Source organism: Microtus ochrogaster, linkage group LG2, assembly GCF_000317375.1.
Source record: "Microtus ochrogaster isolate Prairie Vole_2 linkage group LG2, MicOch1.0, whole genome shotgun sequence".
Taxonomy (NCBI): Eukaryota; Metazoa; Chordata; class Mammalia; order Rodentia; family Cricetidae; genus Microtus; species Microtus ochrogaster.
The window spans coordinates 19,187,573-19,214,581 of record NC_022028.1 but is presented as its reverse complement, the minus strand read 5'-3'; the positions used below and the strand labels follow the sequence as shown (position 1 = coordinate 19,214,581).

General features: G+C 44.6%; 1 protein-coding gene across 2 annotated transcripts; it reads right to left on the bottom strand.

Annotated features, from left to right (window-relative positions):
* Positions 1-27,009, bottom strand: Rab23 (RAB23, member RAS oncogene family). Of its 2 annotated transcripts, none has more exons than XM_005359890.3 (8): positions 26,814-27,009; positions 22,824-22,920; positions 20,974-21,198; positions 18,373-18,458; positions 8,052-8,208; positions 6,218-6,300; positions 4,813-4,905; positions 1-3,205 (listed from the first exon to the last, which is right to left on the bottom strand). In XM_005359890.3, exons 3-8 carry the CDS (start codon positions 21,126-21,128, stop codon positions 3,066-3,068), a joined length of 714 nt encoding a protein of 237 aa, XP_005359947.1. In that variant the 5' UTR covers positions 21,129-21,198; positions 22,824-22,920; positions 26,814-27,009; the 3' UTR covers positions 1-3,065. The 2 variants fall into 2 exon arrangements, with proteins under 2 accessions (XP_005359947.1, XP_013206539.1); XM_013351085.2 differs by lacking the exon at positions 26,814-27,009 and adding an exon at positions 26,489-26,788.

The window sequence follows — 27,009 nt, the reverse complement described above, 5'->3', positions numbered from 1 at the left end:
TTCGAAATGTTTTATTGTTTTGGTTATTGGAATTCATCTTCATTGAAACTGTAATCAAGTAGTACATTTTTAAATTGATCCCAAAGGCGTAAGTACCACTCAATATGAATGCATACAAGTAGTTTTCCCAGTCAGATTTACAAAAGCATTATTTATTAGTAACAAAAATATAGAAGGGATTAAGTTTTTCCTCTGATCCAAAGATTTTATTTTGAAAATACCACTTATGAACCTCCTACTTTAGTATTCCAAGAGACAGCAGGAAAGGAGCAGTGGCAGCCGTTGTCTGGAGCCTGGTGCCAGGGCAGTTCAGACCCCACTGTGGTTTATTTACCTGTATGCAGATAACTCCATTTGTACGATAGCTTTCTCAAGTTTCATATGTGAAACCCTTAAGAGTAACAAGATGTTCATGTCACTGTTAAGGTAAACAAAGCCACCCAGTCACTGCATGGCTGCGGCGGAGGGAACACTCACCCTGTTGGCTTCTGCAGTCACTCGGCTAGAGAGGCTCTATCGAGGTGTTCCCAGCCTCACTCCAAAGGTTAACAACACCTCAGATTACAAGAGCACACTTCAGGGTCTAAGACATAGGCCACCCCTCATCCTAAATCTTCTGACACAGTGGGGCCCACACTCCTGAGTTATCAGCACCACCTCACAGGAGGGAAGCAACACCTAACTTCACGCTGCAGGGAAGGGCCACATCTCCTCACTGTGGTAGTGTTAGCTCGCATTGGAGAACGTGCTGCCACTTTGAGCGGATAAAAAGGAAAAGTTCAACCTGTGTTTTTTGTACTGCCATATAGGGACTGCTTTATGTACTATTTAATTCATAGGCAGAGACTGGAAGAAAGAACCTGAGGAACTCTTAGATATGGCGATTATTCCACAGCTATGTGCCCGACACTAAACACTGGTGACGATGCAAAAAAACGTAAACCGGGGCACAAATGGACAGGGTTCTTTTTGTTGTCACCGAAGGGCTTCACCAGAATTTCGTATAAAGCTCTTAGAAGTTACAGTCACACAAGGGGACAATGTGACCTCTGAAGGCTTCAGAATTGAATACATGGATAAATTAATATTACTTGTGACTGATTTTAGACCGTCTATAAAAATACAGCAATGCAAAGTAAAAATTCAAATGTGTTACAAAGACTTCCATTAAAAAAAGATAAAGCACATAAAATTCTGTTACAAATATGAGGAACAGCAGCCACCACCAGTCTGGGTCTATGTCATAGACGAGTACCGCACACCTCTCAGCCCACATTCGTGCCTAGGAGCAGAGCTTACAGTGCTCTCTCATGAATCCTCCCAATTCAATCCTGCCAATTAAAAATAACAAGGTTATTTGTCACCAAATACACTCTGTGCAAAAACCGAAGACTGTATTTGAAGAGAGAAAAAACACAACTCACAGCGGGGACCTAGGGACCCTGGTTAGGATCCTGCCAGCAACGGGAGTGCTAACAACTGAAACACAAAATAAACATCTTTACTGTTCGCGGACGGATGATGGCAGATGGGTTTAATGGGAAAGGCCAGCTTCAGTCTCGACCACAGAACAAGGATGCTCTACTATGCTCAATATCGATCCAGGCGGGAGGAGGGCGGTATAATGGGGGTAAACTTAAAAACGGGGGGAGGAGAAAAAAAAGGAAATGCATCAAATATTTATATATTCTGGACATATTTTTGTAAAAAGAATAGAAAATGACATCATAGCACATTTTTCAAGAAAAATCGCTTTTATATACTTTAAGTCCTGTGAGAACCAGGGTGTGGAAAGGAGCTACTAATGCTTTATAAACAAAACCACTGATAAAGAATAATCAGTTTTTAAAAGAACTCATGAGATTATCTCTTTGACAGGCGTGTCATCATCGACACACTGGGTCGTTTCTTTGCAGACACTCCTGTGCCAACATCTCTCAATAAGGTGCCATGGAAACCAAAGGCCACAGAAACTTTTAAGCGATAATCTTAAAATGCTATACAAGGTTTGTAAACAGAAGGATGATTTAGAGTTGCAAGGCTTCGAAAAATCCATAACCTGGCTCAGGACCAAAGACTACCTTCGTACATTCTGAAAAAATGGTTCCCTTCATCTTCAAAGTTCAGGGTCGGGGGGTCTCAGTCAGCAGCCAAAAAGCTAATGTGCACACTTCCCGGGATCTTCTGGGTGGCTGCTGTGGACCTGGGGATGTGGTTGACTCTCTCACAGCATGAGCTCACCATCTTACAGTGGCCACGGAGAGGACTCTGCAGAACTCTCACTCAGGAGAGGCCCTGGCATTCAGATGTTTACACTCCCTTCACCACCTTTAAAAGATGCCACAAATAAAAATTCTATAAAGCACTGTAAAAATTAGAGGGCTGTTTTGGCACACGGCACATTTAAGTCCAAGTGTGTTTTGTAAAATATGTCTTGAAGTTCTCGTGTGAGACCAGAAAGAGACACAATGTATAAATGGTTGTGTGCATGAGCTGCTTAGGATCTACAGCCTTTCCCAGGCACAGACCTCGTTTGCTGGAGCCAGGTGTCTGCATGCACACTCCCACAACCCGTGACAGATATTCCACTGACAATACAAACGAGTGCAGGCTGACAGGCATCTGAGTTTTCCCTTCAGTACTTTCTTTACGCATTCAGAATGGACAGTTCAGAAAAACTAGACGACCAGTTCTAAGGAAGCAACGCTTGCTGCCTCCCCTTGGGCAGCGAGGGAAACTGTTACCAATACATTTAGATTTAGTCGTTTTCAACTTTGTTTTTAGCATTTTAAAATTCAGCAAAACCCGTTTTGACATGTCCTACGTGTCCCTTCAAAAACAGGAGAAGCTTCGTCTAATGTCAAAAACTAGAATGAGTCCACAAGGCGGTAACTTTCCAGTAGAGGTCTCGATCTACGTTCTGAGAAGCACTGCAGGGCAGCATTACAATGTCAGCTTTCAGAGCGAGGTGCAAGGTCCGACCGCTAAGACTCTAAGCCGTGACGCCACCGGGTGCGTTCCTCAGTGAACTGCAAATGCAATTCTGCTCTTCTCCCTGAAGCAGCTTAGGGTATACTACAGCTGCTGAAAGGATTTCTGGTTTTCTTGGTCCTTTGTTTGTTAGGTCTAAGATTGATGATGTCTCCACCATTAAGGGTACTTGAATTCTGACCCAAGTGGCTTCCAACGGGCGTGTTGAAGACACCTGTATAAATTAGGGAAAAACAGAGTAACTGATACACCTCAAAGTCACCTGTCATAGACATATTATTTATTAGTAAAATCAGACACATAATCAAGTACCTGCAGTTGTTTGCATTTTTGTTACACTAGAACAGAAACATGCTAAGCAACAGCCCAGCTTTGTTAGGTCTGGGCTGCCCTGGGCTGCCCACCTCCATTCCCTCTGCATCCTGAGGCTAAAATACCATAAGGGATTGGCCTACAGGCAAAGCGACAAGTGAACGACAGAGAAAGCTATCATATCTCTGATTTGAAATGTGCTCTGCACCAAAGGGAACCTCGAACTTATGAACTGCTGAGCATCAATTCACACGAAACTCTGGGCATGGGTACCACAAGGAGACAGAACCCAAGACCAGGTAGTTCCTGCCCACGAGAAGCTGCAGTCTAATAGGCGATATACAACACACAGTAAAACTACAGGACAACATATCGTTTTGGTTTTGGTTTCTGGAAATGAGGACCCTTTATGTAGCTTAGGCTGGTTCTCCTTTCACCAGGCCCAAGCAAGACAAACTGTTCAACGCCAGTGAGTCCACACAGACCCATGTATGGTTCAAAGGAAGGGCCAACTGCACCACTTCCTAAGGCAGGAAGAACTGTGTAAAAAGGTGAAAGTGTGTTCAGCAAGCCACTGAGGCTAAGACAGCAGTGCATATAGCCCAACACAAAGCCTTGGCTTATCTTTAAACTTATTTAAGATATGGGAATAATTTCTGTAAGTCAACTGCATGGTTCTCAAGCACGGACTCTGCCAAAGGGTGGGACAAGCCTACACGTCCAGCCTTAGATTTCGTTCTGAGGAAGGAAAGGCCTGAGTCAGTGAGAGCTTCCTACACAGTCCCTGAAGAATGAATGCATCCTGACATTAGATGGGAGGGATCATTTCCCATAAAATAGGAAAAAGAGAGCACTGGGCATGCTCAGGAAAGAACTCTTTGGGAGTCAAGAAATTGGACGCTTACAGAACGGTGGGGCAAGAGAACAAGCCCCGCCCCCAACACAAACACAGGAAGAACCAATTCTAAGTAAGAGAAAAGAAGCCAGAAGCCAGTAGAGGTCTCCGTGAGGACTGATGTGCACAGAAGGAGGGAGGACACAAGAGGACACAAGGTGCTCAACAGAGGACACAGAAGCCTGGAGTACCAAGCACGGCTCTCATCTCTGTGCAAGCAGAGATCCAAGGTCAGTTACTGTGAAAAGACGTGAACAACAGTCTTCAGGAATGGCCGAGCTTTTGCTAGTGTCTAACATCCAACAGAAAAGTAACAAGCAGCAGGATGGGGGGTTGGGGGGTGGGAGGCAGGAGAGCGCGACAGACTCAGAAGAGAAGCTGTGGAGCCTGTCCGCGTAAGCACGGTCTTCTCAGAAGTACTCACGTGTCTGTTGTCTGCTGTGTGAAACTCAGCAGTGGGAAAACTCTTAACAAGGCAGTGAATAGATGAAATAGAACAATTTCATCTGAATAGTTTCAACTCAGACTTTTTCAAAGAAATGAGCACATTACACATAGAAAAGGTAAACACAACACAACAAACGGAGTAAGTGCTGAAATTCCCAAGCACTTACCGATTTTGTTACTACTTGAGTGTGTCTGCTCTGGCTCTTCAATTACTTGCTGTTTGAGTTTTTGTAGATGTTTCTCAGCCAAATATTTAAAAACTAGAATAAACACAGATATACAGTATGACTATGCAAGTAAATCAATCTTCATATTGCAATATTTATGCTTACTATATAAATTTAAAATTACATTAGAAGCAATTTAGTTCAAAATTCAACTTTTTTAAAAATTATTTGAGCAGTATCTGAAAAGTATGGTGATAACACCAGTAATGCAGAATGTGTCCAGTGAAGAGCTGGAAGTGTGTACAGGTGTGTACAAGTGTGTACAAGTGTGGCTTTGTACACACTGGCTCTGCCATTTGAAAACCTTGGATCAAGATGAATGGTCCAACTAATAACTGGACTCATTCCTTTCTGCTTTTGTTTTGAAACAAGGCTCAGGCTGGCCCGGATTCCTGCTTTGACTTTCTCAGTGCTAGGACAACAGGCACCCACCACGGCCCGCTTAAATGAGTTCAGTCCTCAAAGAAATATCCACTTTTTTCGGCTGAAGAAAACTATGTAGAATAAAGACACAAACCACAATCCAGCTGCAATCTAAAATGAAAAATCCAGAATGAGAAAAATCTCAAAATTTTCTTTAATCTTACTTTCTTTTGTTTGGCTTTATGAGACAGGATTTCTCTGTATGCTTGGCTGTCCTAGAACTCACTTTGAAGACCAAGCTGGCCTTGAACTCAGAGATCTGCCTGCCCCTGTGTCTCCCGAGTGCTGAGATTAAAGGTGTGCACCAGCACTGCCCAGCTGACCTTATTTTATTAAACTAGAAAATATGAAAGAAATTTTGCTGTCTGATGGGAGTCTTCACTATGGTGGAATAATAAAACAATTCAGTAACTTCTAAGAGACATGCGGGAGAACTACATAAATGTACATATTCACACTTCCACCTAGCTTTTCTTTAGAATGTTTGTCAGCTCTTTACTCTATGTGCGTGGCACAAGCGTGCGAGGCTGGAAGACAGCCTGTGGGAGCTGGATCTCCCTCTCCTCCCGCTCTGTGGGTTCCAGGGGCTGAACACACTCTTAGAGCTGACAGTGAGCACCTTCATCTGCTGGGCATATTGCTGGCCCGATGGCATAGATTTTAAGAGGAAGAAAACAAAAACAGGCAAGAAGTAGCCTACTAAAAACCTCAAGCATTTCTAGAAGGGTAAGTAACAAGTAATCACAAATATTAGGGAATAATCACAGACCCTGGAACAGAATACCTTCAAAATTAACAATGCAACAAGAAGAAAATTTTCTTCTTAAATTGCTTTGAAATCCAACTTCTAAGCATGACAGAAACAGCATTTAAAACCCCCACAAACTTCTTGCTGCAATATGCTGTTAAGGATGCACTTCACCTTCGTTCACATTGAGGTCTTCCTTCACAGACGTCCTGTAGAACCTCAGCTTCAGCCTTTTGGCCAGGGCCTCGGCTTCCTCACTGCACATCAATGGAAACAAACAAACCAACCAACCAGTGAAGGTGTCCGCTGAGAGGGTCTTCTGAAGTTTTCAGTGTATCTGATGAGTAACACTGGAGCGTGGAGGCGGGGAGGGGTGGAGGGGTGCAGGCTCCCTTCTGAAGAAGCCTGGCATGGCAACCCCCTAACTAAAATGCACAGAGCACTGAGTCTCAATGCTTGAGCAGGACTTCCGTCTTTACTGCCATGTGGGACAAACACCAACCATTTCCCCTAACTGAACAAAACGCCTTTCTACAAAGTCACAAGGCAATTATTCATTACTTTTCTTCAGAGAACATCTCAATCTGGGGGCCGGAGGCATAGCTAAATTGGTAGAGTGCTGGCATAATGTCACAGGCTGTGAATTACACATTTCACAGATAGACAGACCAGTCAAGAGTTCAAAGCCATCCTCAGTTACAAGAACTAGAGGCCATTTTTATTTAAATGAGACCATTTAAAAAGATTATCTTTAACACTACTTGAATTTATTACACTCTAAGTTGCCTGTTTTACTCTCATTGCCAAAAGCTAAAGCGAGCACATTAATGATCACATCAGTAAGAGTGAATTTTAGTCTCATGAGGGCTCTTTTGTTTGTAGATTTGTCGGGATTGTAGCCACCCTGCTCCACAACGACTCCCTGTGGCCCCAGACTCCTGCCATGTTTCCATGTGTGGCTCTCCCCACCCTGTAACCACGGTTGGCCTATGTCCTGTAAACACTTTTGAGAGGTCACCAAAGTCACTACAGTGCCCTCCAGGAAATGGCTGCCCCCAAGTGAGAGAGCCGCCTCAGAGTGGCCCTCCACCAGGTGTGCAGGACCCGAGACAGCCCAGCATACACAGCATACACAGGCTGGGCCCACTTGCATAGGGAACGACCTTACACCAGCCTAGGCCACAGAGTGACACACACTCTCCAAAAGCAAAGCAAGAAGAGAAGGAGAGAGAAAAAGTAAAAATAAAGCAAAAGTGTTTAAAAGCTATCAAATATTATTAATAATGAAGAATGGGTATGTGTAGGTAAAAATTACCTGGATAACTAACTAAAATATTTGAGGGAATGAAGGGATGGCTCCACGGCTAAGAGATGCCTTGGGACACAACCATGCAAACCAGAAACAGCTGGGTACGGGCTCATATTCACCTGAAATCCTACAACTGTTGGGAACAAAGACAGGAAAATCACTGGTGCTTGCTAACTACTAGTCTTTGTTTTATTTTTTTTGTTTTATTTTGTTTTTTTTTTTCAAAAAGGCCAGAAGTGGCTTCCATGTTTATGGAGAGACCCTGGTTCAAATAACATTGTCTACATCTGAAGGAACTTATCTTCTCTAGAGCCATCGGCACAGAACATCTATCTACCATAAATACTAGACACCTGGAGATCTAGAGATGCTCTTCTCTCTTCCTTGCCCACTTTTTAGTTTTAGTTTTATGTTGACGGGGCTTTCCTGTGCAGGCTGCACCTGCCTCAGCCTCCACAGTGCTAGAATCTAGGTGTGTACCATGTACGAAGCTGCCGCACGAGTCCACCTACTGGCACCTGTGGCACCTGTGGAGTTCTTTTCAGGTGAGGCCGCAGGGTTTTACTTCCACCACAGAAAGAATTTCCGGACCAGTCAGTATGAGAAACGTTTTTAACAGATTTAAGCAAGAGGACTGGGGACACGCACAGAAAACAGAAAGAGCAGTGGGAGGGGACAAAGAATTATAAGTCGTCTTACTTTTTGATACAAGAGTCGTCCAGCAGATCAATCTTGTTTTGGACAAGCACAGTTGGTAAATCTCCAACTTCCGCTACTACTTTTTCTCTCCAGCTGGAAATCGCCTCAAAAGATTCCCTGTCTGTGGTGGAAAACACAAGCACACAAGCCTGGGCTCCTGTAAGATCCCAAAAGGAGACTGTTACCAGGTCATCCAAGCAGCTGTGTAGGTACAGGCAGCTTCCACCCACTCAGATGGATTTCCAGCAGACCAAGACTGAACTCCCACTTCAATAGTCTGCTCAGACTCCAGCGGAGTTTCTAATTAAAAAGCACAGGCTGTTATGAAGAATGAACAGCCAAGTGTCAAACTCCAACTGAACACGGTATAGCTAAAACATTACAAAGCATGGCTTAATTCCCACTGAGAGGCAGCAAGGGCAGCAGGCTAAGCAGGAATGACATGCTCTGCTGAAAGCTGCGTGGTGAGATTTGTCACCTGCTTATAGCATAGACCTCAGAAAACTCTAAGAAAGCAAACGACTTATATTCAATTTGTTTACTTTCTTCAGAATTCTATTATTTTAGTCAGAATATCAGTGATTGTCTTAGGCTTACTACTGCTGTGATGAAACACCTGACCAAAATAAACTTGGGAAGGAAAGAAGTTAATTTCACTCACAGTTCATTATCAAGAGTAGTGAGGGCAGGAACCTGGGGGCAGGGGCTGAGGCAGAGGGGTGCTGCTTACTGGCTTTCTCAGTCTACTTTCTTAAAGAATCCAGGATCACCAGCCCAGGGATGGCGCCACTCACAGTGGGTGGTTCCTCCCCATCAATCACTAACTAAGAAAATGCCCTACAAGCTTGCCTATAGCCCAATCTCATGGAGGCATTTTCTCAATTCTCCCTCCTCTTCAATGGCTCTAGCTGTGTCAAGTTGACATAAGACTAGCCAGCACGGTGTTTCAAAATAAATATGCTAAGCCGTGTCCTGAGTCCACACACTCATACCATGTGGCCTCACGGTCCTTCTGACAGAATTGTGGCTATCAACTGTCACATTAAGCTAATGCCATCTAAGATTGCAAACAGAGTGGGTGTGATGGCACACACCTTCAGGCCTAGCACTAGAAAGCATAAGCATGAACACTGCAAGTTCCAGGCCAGCCTGGTCTACAGAATGAGACCCTCTCTCAAAAACAGTAAATAAATAAGTAAACGAACAAACAGCAGCCTCCTGGAAAAAGCAGTGACTCCACCTTGACTACTACACCCTGGTGACAAAGCAAGTGATAAAGATGTCAGGTCCCAAGTGCTCCTCTCCCCCCTCCCCACCAGCAGTGCTGGTGACAAAGTCCTAAAAAGGACTGTGACAGGGTAAGTGAAAGGATTGCCACTGGCCTAAAGTCAGCGTCGCTCAGGATCCACCCCAGCAGTCACCCGCCTCAGGCAGGGCGTCTAGCTCCCAGTTAATCCTAACAGCCTGGAACTGCTCAAAGCCCCACCTTGCTGACTATATAAAATCAGCTGCTGTGTAACAGGCTCAAGAGAATTTTCTGGAACCGCATGTTTTATTTCACTCCTTCCAGGTCCCCTCGTGAGTTTCCTTCTAAGATTCAAGGCCCTCTTGAGCTACCAGGACATGGTAAGACCCAGCAGTAACTGTCTCCGTTGGAGTGCACAGTGAGGAACAGGATGAAGAAAAGGCATCCGTGTGTTCCTGTAACAGACAGTGAGAACCCAATAATCACCCACCATCAGCGAGCCCTGAGGCCTGGATCTACAGAGAAGTAAAGTGACAGTCACATTACTATAGTCACTGAGCAATGGAATTTGCTTGAATTGTAACACGCACTAAAACTACAAATAAAACACTAATCGGTTAAGAATATACCTTGAGACAGTTATTTTAAACCTAAAATTTTATATCCAACCAAAGGACATTTAAGTCTAAGGAAATGGGGTGCTTCTGGGTATATAAGATTACAGGCTCTTAAAACTAAAAACCTCGGAAGAACCATAAGATAAAAATAAAAACGGCAGCAGATGCTTCTGAGGCAGAGCAGAGAAACAGGAAAGGAGCCCCTCTCAGGAGTGCAGCGAAGCCTCTCCAGCAGGGAGCTAACCCCCAGCACACGCTTGGGGCGACGACACAGAAACCGTTTCTTTATGCAGTGTCCCCAACTAAGAATGCTAAAACAGCAACAAAGTAAGGCCCAAGCCTATGCCCTCTTTTGGTAAGACCTCACATCTGTAGGGGGTATTTTCTGGAACCTCAGAAAAGACTAACCCCATTTCCTGCATCTCTGTGACTCACAGGAGCTGCCTTGTGATCTTGTGGGTTTCTCCATGAAGACAGCAGCTAAGCCTCCCAAGAAGAACAGATGCCGCTTTTATAAAGGCAGTGGAGCAAGACTCTTCAGGAAGCCCGCATCCGTGCTCTTGTCTTTTTTTCCCAACTCTGTTCATACCCGCTCATCCTGAAATCCTTTCTACCATGTGGTCAGAGATCTAGTTCTGTCTGAGGACCCCGAAAGCTGAAGACAATGCTGCCGGGACAGGGTGGAGCAGTACCTCCACTCCTACTTCTGCTGTGTCCTATAAGCCCGGAAGAGAAAGAGTTCAATATTATTTGAGAAATAAAGAGCCAAGAAAACACAGCCTTCCTCCAGCTGTGATAGGTGGGCAGAGGCCAAAGGGGTGTCAGAGGATAGGAAGATGTAATGTTGATGCAGCAGCTGAAATGGCCTGGGAGTAATTGAGCAATTGGTGGACACTGGCCCAGGCAAAGCCCCTACCTGTGTCCCCCTCCCTGTGGGACAGCTGCAGGTCTGTTCTGTGCACATCAACGGTTTCCCAAAACCTCAAGCAGGTGCCTCAAGGGATGTATGTTTATATTGGTGCTTTCTTGTTTCTGTGAGGCCTTGGTTTCTTAAGGCATTCCCAAGAGGACCTGGCAAATCCTTCGGCTTCCTGAGGCAGCCCTACATGGTTCTTTAAAGGGACTGGCCCCACCTTTCCTACAGTGGTAATTAGTTTCTGTGTTCAGTATAGTAGCCTCAAGCTACTGAAGCTCCCCCACCTGTGACCCCTACCCCTAGTCTGCTACTTCTTTCTAGGATCAAACCCTTAATAAGTCACTGGTTGGAGCTCGAGGAGAAACTGTCGAGTCGCAGGAGAAAACTGGAGGGAAGGAAAGCGAGAACCAACACTCCCAACGAAAGCATAGTCACCAACACTAAGGCTGAGGGAACAAAGCCAGTCCTAACACCAACTTCAGTCCTGGAGAAGAGAATAAGCAGATCTTCAAGCATGGTGGTTCTCTTGTCAGTGAGCCCCAGACCAGACACGCTTAATCTCACGGGGATATGGACAACAGAACCGGAAGGGTAGTGACTGACCGGCTCCTCTGCTCGGGGTGTCTGGGGCCCTTCCCACAGACAGGCTGGAACTGGAACTGGCGTGATGGACTCCAGGTCTTGAGCAGCTAAGCACAGCCTCGCTGTGTCCAGAAGTCAGGGAACACAGCCCTCGGCCAAGGCTGCCTGCTCTTAACTATTTCCTGCCCTTCAAAGTGAAGTTTCCTGCACTCTGGCTGTGATGATCAGTCACACTGAGCACTCCCTCCACTTATGATGTCTACATTAACCACCACCCACTGAAAACACACGCAGCTTCTGACTGTGGTTGACAGCCACACAACCTAAGGATACAGGCACAAATAATCAGAAGCCATTTGATAGCAGACCATTTAACAAATTAACAGTAGGTTTCCAAGGACCTAAGGTCTCCTCAGTCACGGGCTTCTGACTAGGTTTATTGTACCATGCATGCGATCGCTCCTGTGAAGCAGTTCAGCATTCAATCAGAAAGAAGTTGGTCACTCCCATAACCATCAGGCCTCTACTGTTCCAGTGGGCACATGCTGCAGGGATGGCTGTTGTACCCACTGTTCCAGTGGGCACATGCTGCAGGGGTGGCTGTCGTATCCACTGTTCCAGTGGGCACATGCTGCAGAGATGGCTGTCGTACTGTAGCATATGAGGTCCACTGCTGAATGGGACGGCCGATGTCTTTTCTCCCCTAAGAGCCTGCACAGTGCATTCGAGCCCCACAAGAGTTAGTTATCTCGGAGTTTCCTGGTCAGCAGAGGCTGACTCCTTCACGGCTTTTATCCAAAGGGAGTGCAGCTCTCAGCAATAAGGTCTTACCATTTGGAGACGGTGGGAAACCCTTGGAAATGGCAACAGCCTGAGTTGTTTTCAGTACCTCTGGGGCATCTCTGACCTCAGAGAGATATCTTGTGTCTGGCACTGGGATGTGCAGTGATAAAATTCCCTTGAGGGCTTACAGAACAAAGGGATGCCTTGTTAAACTCTGCACCACGGAAAGGCTGGAGGATCTGGCCATGGTCAAGCCCATCTTTCCCACAGATGCCCTTGTCACCTCAGCACATCCATTCACGGCCCAAATTATCAGCTTCTGGACAAAGACACCTACTAACCCTTCCCATCTTGAGACAAGGCTAATGTGTAATTACTGTCAAAGGCCTGGACATCTCAAACCTGTAAGAAACTGAACAAAAGGGACAGCAGCCCTGAAAGACCCTGAAAGAAAACACCAGGCTGGAATACAGCAGCTCTGGGGGAATCTGGAGTTTTTCCTTTTCTGTTAGGAATTACCTTGGGAGAAAAGAGATAATTATTAACCATGAGGAAGCAAAGGCTGTGCTGGGTACCAGAGCTACCATCTGCTTTCAATCCCACATGTTTAAAACTTTCCCCTCACAGTAACTAAGGTCAAATGGAAGAAGTTTCTAAACTCTCCATAGTTGCCTTAAGACAAACCCTGCAAATTCTCAATTGGAGAAACAGCAGGGGATCAGCTTTTCTGTTGGCTATTGTGTCCCTGTCCACTGTTAGGGCATGACTTGTTCCTTCTCCCAAAATGGAGAGATGATTTTAAACCGGGAGGACACGGAAAACCTCTAACGTCTCCACACCACCTATGAAAGAGTCAGAAGATCCCTTCGACAGGAAACTGACAGCCTTCATTCAGAAGAACCATAGGAATTGTGGGCAAAATCCTCAAAAGACACGGGATGAGTAAGATCAGCTGCCCTGGCTAAGATAAGTAAAAGCAGATCTAATATAAATGATGCCCTTTGAGGAAAGAAGCCCTAAGGGGAACCAAACCCTCCAGAGAGGAACCAGTACCAATAAGGAAGCCCGGCTTGTGCATGAGCTCCAAGCCATAAATGAGTCAAGCCATCGCTCACCAGCCAGTGGAGCCTGGTCCACACGCTTTGTTATCTAACCCACCTCCAAGAGCAGCCTGTTTTTCAATGCCAGATCTTTGCAGTGTCTTTTGTAGTTTCCCCAGAGAGTCAAACTGTCAATATTTGTTTGCCTTCATGTGGGAGAATCAGCATTATATGCACACTGTGATGCCACTGTGATGTGACACTTGATGTCCCACACGCTTTTCTCAAATTCTTAAATCTGATTTACAATGTTTTCATGAGTTTTATCTGACACAGTCAACGACCTGGCCGTGTTCTCCCCCACAAAGTAACTCCCAGAGATGTGCTTTTGTTACAGTGACTAGCTAAGAAGGGTCATAAAGGGTCAAATATAAGACGTAGTTTTGCTAAAAGGAAGATGAACACCTGGTTACACAGTGATTTCTTATACCTCTTGAGCTGTACTTCTGCTATCGTAAGAATTTTCTTATCCCTAAAACAAAAGCAAAACAAAACAAAGCCCAAACAATTAAGAAGATTCCTAGGACTAATTACTTATTAATTGTTCAACTCTGTGTAAACTTAAAAAGGAACAACCAGACACCATACAGCTAGACCTGAAGAAAAAGGCAGAAACTGACACCTACCAAGCCCTGAATTAGGGCACCTCAACTATAAACCTCTTTCCCCTTTCATTCATGAGAAACTAAAGGGAAAACTACAGTCCCTTGGTAAGCTAGGCAGCAACAAGACCAGGTAGCTGAACACACTGCTCTGTCTGAGGGCCGTCCTCTGCCACTGCTGCTCCATGACAGCAGCTGAGGAGGTCCCTTTCCCTCTCCTGCACCATGCAGATGCCCATCACACAAAACTTCTGCTAAAGTCACATTACTCAGGGAGTTGCCTAAAAATGTTTAAGATTTATTTCTATGTGTATTTCCGCATGCTCACGTGTATTTATGTGTATGCATGTATGCATGTGCACGATATGGATGCTGGTGCCCTTGGAGGCAGAATTGTGTGTCAGATCCCTGTGACTGGAGTTACTGATGGCTTTGAGTCTGATGTGGATGCTGTAACTGCCGAGCCTCCTTTCCAGCCCTTAATTGTTCAGGTTCTTATGACACTCTCGTGCTCACATCCCCAGATGTCTCCTGGTGCACTGCATCTCTCTCAATCCTCTCCTTGCTCCTCTTATCAGATGAACTAGACGGAGAAACAGGGCTACTCAAATAACTGATACACATACTGAAAAAATCTGCTGGAAATGCAGAATTATTTTATTTATGAGATGAACAAGGACATTTACTGCCAGGATATTTAATTACTTCCATTCTTGACATACTGAGAGTACTCATTGCCTCAGCTGCTCATTGCTCAAGCTGCTAAACTCATTGTCTTAATCAGAGCATGCCATTTACCAGAAAACAAAACAGCTAATGTTTATACAGATTGTAGCAACGCACTTGGAGTGGTGCATGACATGTTACAGAACTATTTCCAACTTCCTCTGGCCAGTCTATTGAAAACAGTCAACAAATCTCAATTAGTAGATCCCAGCCATTTGCCCAGTTACCCATTATTAAAATCTCAGGACTTTCTAAAACAAACAACAAAGAAAACGCAGGCTGGAAGAGCTGCAAAAACAGCTTCACTATATGCAACCACACAGAAGGAAGACTCCAGCCAGGTCATGATGACCACTCTACTTCTGACCTTCTTAATGCTGAGGTTAAAACAACAGTTGGAGTTTGTGATTTAGTACAGTGCACTGTAAAAGCCCATGTTCCCTGATTAAATGAAACTTCACATACAGTTAGCTAGGATTAGAAAAGTATTAACTACAGTCCACATTCTGCCAACAGGAAACAGAGAGACACTACAACAAAATGATCCCTCCTGGAGCACACCTCCCTCTGTGTAAAATGAGAACTAAGACGCTGTTATGCTCGCAAAGCCTCTCTCACAGGTGTGCCTTCTTGTTCCTGCCCACATCAGAAATACTGGTATGTGAGGGAAGGACAATTCTGCTAAGAAGGAATTAAAAGGGCTGTATTGTTATCTGACGTCTTCTGTAATGTGACTTCCTCAGATTGGAATCTGGTTCAATATTAAGATAACAGGACAAACCAGGCTATTATCCACAAATAAGAGTTACAATAGCTTAGATACTAAACACCAGTCTCTTCTAAAATTAGAGCTAGCCACTCCACATGGGGTAAGCTACAGAGTCAAACTGGATGGAAGATTGGAATTAAAAGATAATGAACTATTTCAAGTGTTCCATGAAGTATCCATGACTGCAGAAAAAGGGGAAACATATAATTAGTCTAACTGAGGGGTGTGATGACACATACAAAGGATTTTTTGGTTTGTTAGGGTCTTTCCTCACCTTGCAACCTTCACTTCATGAAGCCCAACTGATAATTACAGTATTCCTATTACATATCACATGTAATATAGTACACAGTATTCCTATTATATAACATACGTTATATTATGTCAGATACAGAGGGCCAAAAAAAAAATGCAGCTAATAAGGTTAATAGATTTGCTATGATCCAGGAGTTTCTTCCTTAACGACTTTACCTGGCATACCTTTCTCTTTCTCTTTTTTCTTTTTATGAGACAGGGTCTCTCTACCTAGCCCCGGCTGTCCTGGAACTCACTATGTAGACCACACTGGCCCTGAACTCGCAGGGATCTCCTGCTTCTGCCTCCAGGGTGCTATGACTAAAGGCTGTGCCACCATGCCTGCGCATTCCTTTCTCTTAAAGATTGCTTTTTTGCCTCATCTAGATGAGATGCTAGGAATGAGCATCCTAGTGATGGGAGACCTTCAATATTTAATAAAATATTTGACCCTTGCCATGTGCACAAAGAGGGGACTGTGGCCATGATTCCAGAAAAAAAAAGCCGTGACTACCAAAACAGACTTGCTGATCTTCAACGACATGGAGACGGTGGAAGGCTGCAAGTTGGAGCCAAGTCATCTTGGCTCTCTTCAGCCCTTCCATGCCACTTACTGGCCATCTCTGTATATACTCGAACATTGTGGCTATGAGATAAATCCCTGGGAATGTTTGGACAGATTCCTACTAGCCCCAAATTCAAGAATGCTTGCTGTCAGCATCTTAGCCTGTATCTCGCCCACTTTGTAAACCTGCCTGCCTAATGTTCTCGCCCACAAACCTGGAAAGTATGATTTACACTTTTCCTTCTTCTTGTTACTTCATGAAACCAATGCACATCAGAACCAAGCAGGACCAACCTGGATCTGTGTTCCCGGGCCATGCTCACTTGTATGTGGCTCCAGGCTAAACCAGCTCTGCTTACTTTGAGGTGAGGGCTGTTTCTGTACTGTCACCGCCTAGTACAGACATCTACAAGCTGCAACGAGGAACTGTTTTCTTAGCTAGAAGGGGACAACCCTCAAACTCATAGATATTGGCCTGCTTCTGTCTCCTGGGTGCTAGAATTCAAGGCATATACCACACCAGCTACGATCTTAAATCTTAACAGCTAAAGACTATGTTACTTCCAGATTGCCATATTAATCAAATTAATACACCTTGTTTGGAAGTGTTTTTCTGTTTTCAGCAATCTTAGGGAATCCCAAGAAACCACAGAGGGATGCTGAATAATGCACTGCTCAGATGTAAGCTCAGCTGCTGCTGCTGTGTCTTCCTTGATTGGGTCTGTTCTGTGACAAATGCTTGCCTGTGGAATCTACAACAGAAGCTGAAACTACTGCAGGACCACCAATTTCCTACCCTCCTTGCCATTTTAACAGAACCTAATGAAGAGTTAGTTACATTATTAAGATGGGCCTTTAACAGGATTCTATTTATAAACTTAAGGACATTTTAAGTTAAAATGATATATTGACAGAAACCAAAGCTATTTAAAGCCTTTTTAGCCAAGGGAAACAGTAGAAAGTAATTTAAACATCATGTTTAGAATGTAAGCAACATTGTGTGCTTTTTTTTAGTTCTGCAAAGAACAAATTTTATAAACATAACAAAGAGAAACAGTATGATTTGTGGTTACCTAAAACTACTGAAGTAGGGAGACCCAGTGGTTAGTGCTGTAATCTCAGTACCCAGGAAGCTGAGGCAGGAGAATCTAACAGTATATGCCTAGGCTCCAGTCCCCAGCAGCACCAAAAAATAAAATAAAACAGCACAAAATAAAAAAAGTAAAACCTGAGTCTTATACAATTATGGAAAGAAAATAAGCCAGATGCCAACGTTATCTGGAAGAAGCCATGAAAGGAGCTGATGGGCCAGTCCCTGCTGATCCTGTCTCCATGGCCTATAGGTGTATTATGACTTTAAGGTGGGACAGTCTGTCTATAGCACAAAGCTTTGTTTCTTTACAAGACCTTTAAAAGGATACCGAACTAGAGTTTTTGAAAATTATTACCATTTTTTTTGAGACAGGTGTCTCTATATATCCCTAGATGGCCTGAAATATAGACCAGGCTGGATTCAAACTTCCCATAACCCTCCTGCTCTGTCCCTGGTTCTGCCTCCTTCGTGCTGAGGTGACAGGTGTAGTCACCACAGCTGGTCAGCACTCTCCCGTTATGCTGCTGTTATTCCTGGTTCTGGGTACTGAGCGCGGCTCAGTGCATGCTAGGTGAGCACTGCAACAAAGGGCTACACTCCACCTATTTTATTCTTAAAGAGAATCAAATAAAAAACAAAGTGTGCAGGTGGGTACTGTCAATCTTAAACAAACCTAGACACGTCTGGCAAGAGGGGATCTTAGCTGAGGAAATGCCTCCCTCAGACTGGTCTGTAGGGCATTTCTTATTTAATGACTGATGTGGAACAGCCCAGCCCACCGTGGGCATGTGGTCCTGACGGCAAAAGAAAGTGGACCAGTAAGCAGCATTTCCTCCATGGACTCTGCCTCAGTTCCTACCCTGACTTCCCTCTGTGACAGAGTATGACCTGAGCACTGTAAGATGAAACAACCCGTTTCCTCCCAAAATTACTTTTAGTCATGGTGTTTATCACTGCAACAGAACCCGAAGTAAGACATTAAAAAAGCATGGTCCTTCATCTAGCCAAGAGGAAGTTTCGTATTTTACCTCGATAGTACGCCTTTGTTATTGCATCAAATTCCTCCTGACCTGCGGTGTCCCATAGCATTAGCCTGACATCTTCATCGTTAACTCTGAAACAAGAGATGAATTAGTCCATACAAGATGAAAAAGATTAATGTACATTTTTGTTTTTCAAACCAAAAGTCTGAAAGCTCTGTGGTTCATTTCACTCTGAAAGTCAGAGCAAAATAACTCTGAATAGGCTCCCCAGTATTGAAGGCAGAGTGAAGACACTACACTGTCTGCCATAGTGGCTGAAAGACCAGCAGAACTGGGACAGGGGAATCCTTGGATCAGATCATTTTCTCCTCTTACTACACCAGTCTAAATGGGGTTTGGTGCCCTATCGATGGGATGAGAACAGGGAAGGAAGAAGTCTGCTTGGCAGACCTCACTTTGTCGTGTAGCTGATGCTCACCTCAGGAGCTGTGGTTATATCTCTATGTGGTGCTGGAGATCACACCCAGCACCCCTTGCACGCAACTCAATGCTAGTCATATGCTTTACCACTGGGCTATACCCTCTGCTTTCAAATGTTATTGGGGATATTAAATACTATCAAATACAAAGCCCTCCTATTTCTGGGGACAATATAAGGTCAGGTTCCTGAGCGCCATCTCGGATGCATTCCTGTAATCCCAGTACTGGATTCTGAGGCAAGATAACCTTGAACTTGTGTTATGTTAGTAGACATTATCTCAAGACAGAAAAGGAACTACTCGTTCTTTTTCATTAATTGATCAACATCTAACCTTGTTTTATGTGTTTCTACTTAAAGATACCTTATTATATGGTAATTCATAGAGCTCATGCCCAGTAGCAGTAGAGCGAGCACTGTAAACTCCTGTATGAACACTGATCTAACATGGTACTCTTCTCATAGGGCACAATAGCCTTCTTGCACTCAGAAGCACCACACAGAGCTGCAGCAGTACAGCTGGGGGCCATGTGTGACAGCCAAATCACCAGCATGAAAGGAGAGCGTGAAAACGTGCACTCCACCAAACAAAGCAGGACGTGTTGATTGTACTCGGGCTAGAACAAGAAGCAGCACCTTGGCTGGCACAGCTGGGAAAGTACATGCTGGACAACTCCCATGTTTTTGTAGCTCCCATCCATCCAGTGAGTGACCACAAGCAGTGACTCTGCGGCTTCAAGTAATTTTTAGCAAGGTGAATTTGCAAACAAAGAGCCTATGAGTAAGGGCAGGAAATGGCTCAGTGGATAAAAGCAGGCACACACTACCCTTACAAAGTACCTAAGTGCCGTCCCAGACCCATGTCGAGTGGCTCACAACTGCCTGTAACTCCCGCTCCAGGGGACTGGTGTCTCTGGCCTCTGCAGGCCTCTGCATTCATGGGCACATTCCCGCTCACCAGCACACAATTAAAAATTAATTCGTTTTTCGAAAGCCTATGAATAATAAAAAATCAACTAATATCCAAAATACTAATTTTTTTTTCAGGTACAAGTACAAAATACAAATATCATCAAGACAAAAACGAGTCCTCTTAAAGTATGTTTTAAGGCAGCAAAGACGAACAGAAGCATTCCAGGTAGACCAGGATCAACGATGACCACTATCTCTGCTGCAGTTGGTAAGTGGGCAGTGAGTCAGTACAGCCCAGAGGAGCCTGGAGGGTCTCTGTTGGTGAAACCCGTTGGGTTTCCTGAAACAGGGCTTCCTTCTGTGAGCAAACTGAATACTCCTAAACCCAGCTGCTTTTATTTCTTTAGGATAAAGGTGTATTATTGCATCTCTGACTTCTGTCTAGTGTTGTTCAGTTTTTTGAAGGAAACACCAGGTGTAGTGGTGAACAAATATAATTTTGGACACTTAGAAGGTGGAGGCCAGTCTCTGCCATGAACTGAGAAAGTTCAAGGCCATATTCACCTACTCGAGACCCTGACCCAAAAAAAATAAAATTTAAAGAAAGAGACAATCTAAATAAAAGGAGCCTCTCAAGTGAAAAATTATAAGATAGCTGAAATGCTCCTTCTAAACAACACAGCACAGAGAAATCAGTGAAGGGTCGGTTTGTTTACTGTATCCCAAGGTGTCACTAGTAAGACATACAGAAGGGAGAGGGGAAGGAGTAAAGAGGAAAATGAAAAACATTAGAGGAAAGTGGCGAGAAGACGAGAGCCAAAGATTAAAGTATATGATAAAACAAAAACTAAACAAACAAAACAAAATAAACCCGGCGTGAGGCAGATACCTAAAACCTTAGCACTCAGGAGGCCAAAGAAGGAGATGAGCAGCTGGAGGGCAGCGCGAGCTACAACAGTAAGAACCTGCCTCAGAAACAAAAATAAGGGCCAGGTACAGTAGCTGAAGCCTGTGTAATCCAAGTGTCTAGGAGGAAGAAGGAAGAGGATCAGGAGCTCAAGGCCAGTGTGGGCATTAGAAGGCCTTGTTTAAAAAACTGAACAGAACAAACCACCACCAACAAACCCAACGGCACTAACTGCTTCGTGAGCCACCGCCACTTGTGCCTGGCTTGGACAGCAAAGCAGGTTCTCATGCCAGTGGAGTCTTAGACACTCTACAAATCAGAACCAAAGGATAAAATGCCAAGTACATACTGAATCTGTCGCTCCAGAAAGTCAACACCAATGGTTTTCTTGTAGTCTTTTGTAAAAATGCCTTTGCAATATCGCTGAATCATACTGGACTTTCCAACTGCCCCATTCCCTACGACCACCATCTTGATGGCTACTTCCATATCTTCCTCCAACATTTTTGAAACAGAAGTGGTTTCTGGATCAGCTCTAATTCCAGGTGATCAGATCGTCTCTGCAAGCCTATAACTTAAGTAAAAGTATTTTTATCAGGAAACAATCACATTACATTGTAATAATCTGTCAAAGGCTGAGACTCCCAATCTGCCCTTTTCCTGTTAACCTCAGAAAGGTAAAGACTGATACCTTATCCGCACAATCCTTTTAGAGACAAAGACTTGGCACTGAAGTTATAGAATTGAATTTATTACTTAGTCTCTTCAACACTCAGTTTCCTGGCAACAATATCCATCTCACAGAGTTGTTGATCAAGGATACGTGTAAAAACTTTAGCAACGTGTTGAGTTACACATGCAAATACTCATTTCATGTGATACAATCCAACAGGGTGTAATAACAAATGGATTATTAGAAACAAAACCAGAGAACGCTTCTCAACCTTAGAGGCACCTTTTAAAGAAACCACCCCAAAGAAACGTTTTGTGCAATGATGTATAGTCAGGTGCCACACTGAACTCTTGGTTAACTGTTTCAGCGCTCACATTACAATGAGTGTCACACAAATTATCTGATGCTACAGATTCTTTGGTTTGAGACCAGTTATAGTTTTCGAGGTAACCACTGTAATAGAATATGCATACTTCACATTAAAAATACAAAGTCAATTCCTGTAGTTCTTAAAACGCCATGTCTACTTGGCTATTTTATATCGACTCCTGTAACGGAAAACCCATCACTACATAGACTGAACCTGAAATGCAAGAATATAGCTAAGGCTTCAGACTCACCCTAGGTAGTTAAAAGACTAGCATGGTCCTAAGAATCTTCTAGAATACTTCTGAGAAGATCTAGCCATACATAGTCAGAAACTTCACAGCAGTAGCCTTTGAATCTAGTTTGGAAGAGAAGCACATGCTGGGCATGGCGGTGCAAACCTGCAATCCAGCACTCAGGAGGCAGCGGAAGGAAGACCATCACAGGTTAAAGGCAGCCTGCTCTACAGTGAAAACGTCTCAAAAACAGAAGAGTACAAACAAGAAAAACCAAGAGGCACACAGGGCCCATCCACAAAGATGCTTGTGCTGCCACCTTTGGTTCCACCACTGCCCATGCCTTTCAAGGCCACACTTCCCTGAGACAGGACAACCAGAGTGAGGCTCTCTTTGCACTGGGCTCTCCAGCAGAGCAGCAGCAGGCTGGAGCTCCATCCTCCAAATCCTCCGTTTGCAGGTGTCAACTGGATACTGAGCTTCTCTTTAGCCTTCCCAGGAATTTCCCCCATAAGCCTCTTGCACTACTAATTCCATCTTGGCATTGCTTCTCGAAGAGCCCAGATGGATACGCTCCCCCACTGGAGTTTATAATCAAGTAAATGTTAGAACCAGGAGGCTATGCTAGTGCCTCTGGACTGTGGCTGATGCCGGAACCGAGAAAGACTTTAAAGGGCGGTGATGTTTGGATCCTGTGATTTCAGGGCTCTAGGATGCAACCAAGACTTCATCTCGCAGCCTCTGACTACCCTGGAGCTTCGGTATCCAGAATGCTCAAGAGCATAGCCAAGTCTAACAGGAGCGGCAGCAAAGCCATTGTCTCAGCCCTCATGAGGCTGACTGAGGCGGGCCAGGCCAGTGTGGGCTACACAGTGGGATGGCATCTCAGAAAACAAAAGTAACACTACAAACTACAATTCTTACCAAGATCTGGCCTTGTTCATCTAGCTGTACTGCACACCGGCTCAGTTTTAGGACATCAACTTTCTCTGCTCCACCTCACAATTCTTCACCCTAGAAGCTGTAAAGTTCCAAAAAGAAGAAAAAAATTGATAAAGTCTACAACAAAATTCCAGCAACAAAAACCTTGAATTTCACTCAGGAGGCAGAGGCAGGCGGATCTCTGTGAGTTCGAGACCAGCCTGGTCTACAGAGCTAGTTCCAGGACAGGCTCCAAGGCCGCAGAGAAACCCTGTCTCAAAAAAACAAAAAAACAAACAAACAAAAAAACAAAGAAACCTTGAATTTTAAAATAAAAAATTAAATTTTGTCCTTTAAATATATATATTCAGCCAGGCAGTGGCAGTGAAAGCCTTTAGTCCCAGCATTCAGGAGGCAGAGGTAGGTGGATCTCTGTGAGTTCAAGGCCAGCCTGGTCTACAGAGTGAGTTTCAGGACAGCCAGGGCTACACAGAAAAACCCTGTCTTGAAAACACACACACACACACACATGCACGCACGCACGCACGCACGCACGCACACACACACACACAGTCTCTCAGACTCTGTTACACAAATAGCTCAACAGTTAAGATGCACACTTTACAAGCATGGGACCAACCCTGAGATCCCAACCCTGGGTAACAAAGTTGGGTGTCTCTCACATAGCTATAATCCCAGATACAGGGAAATTGAAGACAAAAGAATTTCTGGGGCTTGCTGACTTACAGCCTAGCCAAGAAAACAAAAGTCCCGGGTTCAGAGCGAGATCTCTCAACGTTACAGGTGGAGAAAGATGCAGAAGTGCACCTGATGCCCTCATCTGGCCTCCGTGCACGCACACAGACACCGGAACAAGCACTCACACGTACACAAATACACATGTGTTCAAACAAATAAGGAACATAAATACAGATACTGTAGAGACACTTTTGTTGCATTGTCCCAGCGTGACTAGAACCTCTGCACAGCACATAAAGTGCACATAGGCCTCTGACGAACACAAAGGACAACTGGCTATAGGCTGCCGATACAAGGGACAAAACAACAGTGAATGTACTTTGAGTTCTTTTTATCTTTTACTTCTCAAACTAGATTATGAAGAAGTCAATAACCAACCGACAAACAAAAAAATCTCAATGAAAGGCAACTCTCTTTAGCCAAAGGGCCAGGAAAGAGGCAGCTGAGCAAAAAGCCAAGACAGAAAACACCCTCATGATGACACTGTGTACCAAAGGACAGCTTACCTCTCCAAGGGGAAGGAAGCAGGTTGTCCCTTTCCACCCACATAACCACCACTGCATCACTAGAGACCACACGGGGAGGTGGGATGCCCACTCCGCCCACCTCGCTTCTCACCACCATCACATCTCCTTTTCTGGAGGCACATCAGAAGCCTATCAGAAAGAGTCAACTTCCACCATCCCTCAGAGGCCATCTTCCCATCCAGTGCAGTGTTAGTGGGACCCCACGAGGAACAGTACTACAAAGTGCCTCTCCTCTTCCCAAGCAGTAAACCTGGCGGGCACCATCATGGGTGCCTCCTAATGGAGGATCCTTTTCCACCCTCAGTTTCAGTGGAAGACAAGTCTTAGCCAAGAATGATTCATGGAAGAATCAGTTTGCACGCGAACATTCTAACTAACTACAACACTAGACAGAGTTACTAGACAAAGCAAACGGCAGAATGGGAGAACAAAAGAAAGGGGTAAATTTGATCGTGCAATAGAAAATATCCAATATGAACAACACAGCACACTGAAGTGAATAAAGACAGAGCCTCAAAGACCCTGAGAAACAGAATTCAACGCTGGTGTCACCAGAGTTATGACAAGAAAGGAGCTTTTGACTTGAGGACCCTTTCTCAAAAGCAAATAAATAGATACAAACACTTGTTACAAACGATAACGAATAAGGAAGGCAATGAATAGCCAAGACAGTGACGAGGAGAAAAGAAAACACTTTCAAACTCCGTTACCTGACATAACCGGTATCTAGAGCGTTAGAAAGAACCCTCAGGCTCAACACAAGAAAATGCAGTCAAGTTAAAACAAGCAAAAGCTGCAGACAGTACACACAAGACTGTGCGTGGCACATGAGTACACAGACATCCAATGACTGTGGCTATTAGTTAAAGGCACATGCAACCCAATGGCACACCAGTGTGTGTACGGACAAACAGAAAGGAGGAGGAGCAACTGAACTGGGAGGAATGGAAAATGACAGAGCCACTCTGGAAAATGGTTTTCAGAGCTGAAGATACAACTGAAGACCTGAATTCCTATATAATCTATAATCCCCCAATCCCACACAATACCCTACGGAAATAGAACTCAAGATCACACAAAAATCCATAGAACACACACACACACAATCAATCTATAGTCATACGACCCTGGGCACATCTCATCTCAGAAGCTAGGCAAGTTGGATCTGGTTAGTACTTGCATGGGAGATTTATTTACTTTCATTTTAATATTTATTAATGTATTCATGTTTTGCCTGAATGTCTGTGTGAAGGCATCATCAGATTCCCTAAAACTGAATTTGTAAGTGGATGTGAGCTGCCATGTGGGTGTGGGACTCTAACCCAGGTCCTCTGCAAGAACCCTAACCAGTGCTCTGAACCAATGAGCCATTTCTCCAGCCCCGTCACATCTCTAGACATGATCTCCTAAAACTGAAAACTACCCAAATACCCTTCCGGGAATGGATAATATAATTGGATATATCTGGCAGATTCACCTAACTAAATACTACTTAGCAACTTAAAAAATACAGGAAACAATGTGGGAACAGACAATTGGCTCAATGGGCACATTGTTCCCTAACTCCACGAAGCTCTGGATTCCATGCCTAACACCACACACACCTGGCACATATCTGTCATCCCAGCACGTGGGAGGTGGGGGCCGAAGAATGATTATCTTATGGTTGTGAGCCATCTGAGATCTTGTCTCAAAATAACTACATAGATAGAAAGCCCCCAAAATAACCAATATGGATGCATCTTGAATCACAAGGGCACTATATCCAGTCAGTGAAAAAGAGTTAGCGACACCCCAGACTGTTACATTTAAATGACATTCTGATAATGTAAGTAATTGTGAGGAATCAGGAGTAAGATATATCATATAAAGAAACAGCATGAGGTTTTAATAGATAGTGTGACTGGTTTTATAGCCTCGCTGCATTGGTGATTACATGAACCTAAAACTCCAAAAGGTTATTTTTACCATATAAAAGTTAAAAATAATTAAAAATTAAAGACGGGGAAGCAGATTATAACTTCGGGAACTACTGTTGGGATTCTCAGAAACCAGAGTTAAAATATTGCATCCCAGCATGCAGAAGAAAGAGGCCAGTGGATCTCTGGGTTTGAGGCTAGCCTGTCTACATAGCAAGTTCCAGGCCAGCCAAGGCAACACAGTCCCAAATCACACACATCAAAAACAAAACAAAACAAAACAAAACTGCATCAAAATAATTATGTCCTCAGAAAGGCACAATTCTGAGTATAATTAAAAACACAGTAATTATAAATATCCTTCCCTCTCAATTTTAAATCCCTTGGCAACCAATTCAGCTTTTCACTGTAGCAAAGGATGGTTCAACTTAGTAATGAGAGGGCTGCTGGGTTTGGTTTTTACCGTGCAACAGCCTGGACGTTTGAAAAAGCGCAGGGACGGACTGTTCTCGTCGCGCAGCCCCGTGCGGACCTCGCCTCGCCCGCCGGAGTGAAGTTCTCACACCCTCGGCTTCCCGCTCCATGGAAACCGCGGCTACCGATCTGCGGGCGGCGGCCGGGATGGAGGGAACAGAGCGGTCCAGCCTGTCCACGCCCGGGCATTCCCCACGAGGACCCAAGAGGAGAGCGTCGCGCGCCGCAGCCGCGGTCCCCGCCCACAGCGACTTCCCGGCACCGCCACCCGGGAGCCCGCAGCCGCGAGCCGAGGCCGCGCAGGCCGCACTCACCTCCTGCCCTCAGCCCGGAACCTTCGGCACCGAGCCCGCAGCCCGGACCCTGGAACCCGCGGCACCGAGTCCGGACCCCACAGCCCAGAGCACCAAGCCGGGCTCCTCCCCGCGGACGCCTCGCACCCGCTCCGCTCCTGAAGAACGATTATGATTTTCTAGCGAACTTTCCTAGTATCCCGGTTCGCGAAGACAC

Excerpts from the sequence above, each read along its gene's own strand:
- Rab23 (XM_005359890.3), bottom strand. The coding sequence starts at position 21,128 with ATGTTGGAGGAAGATATGGAAGTAGCCATCAAGATGGTGGTCGTAGGG. Across the intron at positions 8,209-18,372 it reads AACAAAGGCGTACTATCGAG|GAGCCCAGGCTTGTGTGCTT; the intron begins GTAAAATACGAA and ends GGGATCTTACAG. Across the intron at positions 4,906-6,217 it reads AGACCTCAATGTGAACGAAG|TTTTTAAATATTTGGCTGAG; the intron begins GTGAAGTGCATC and ends TGTTTATTCTAG.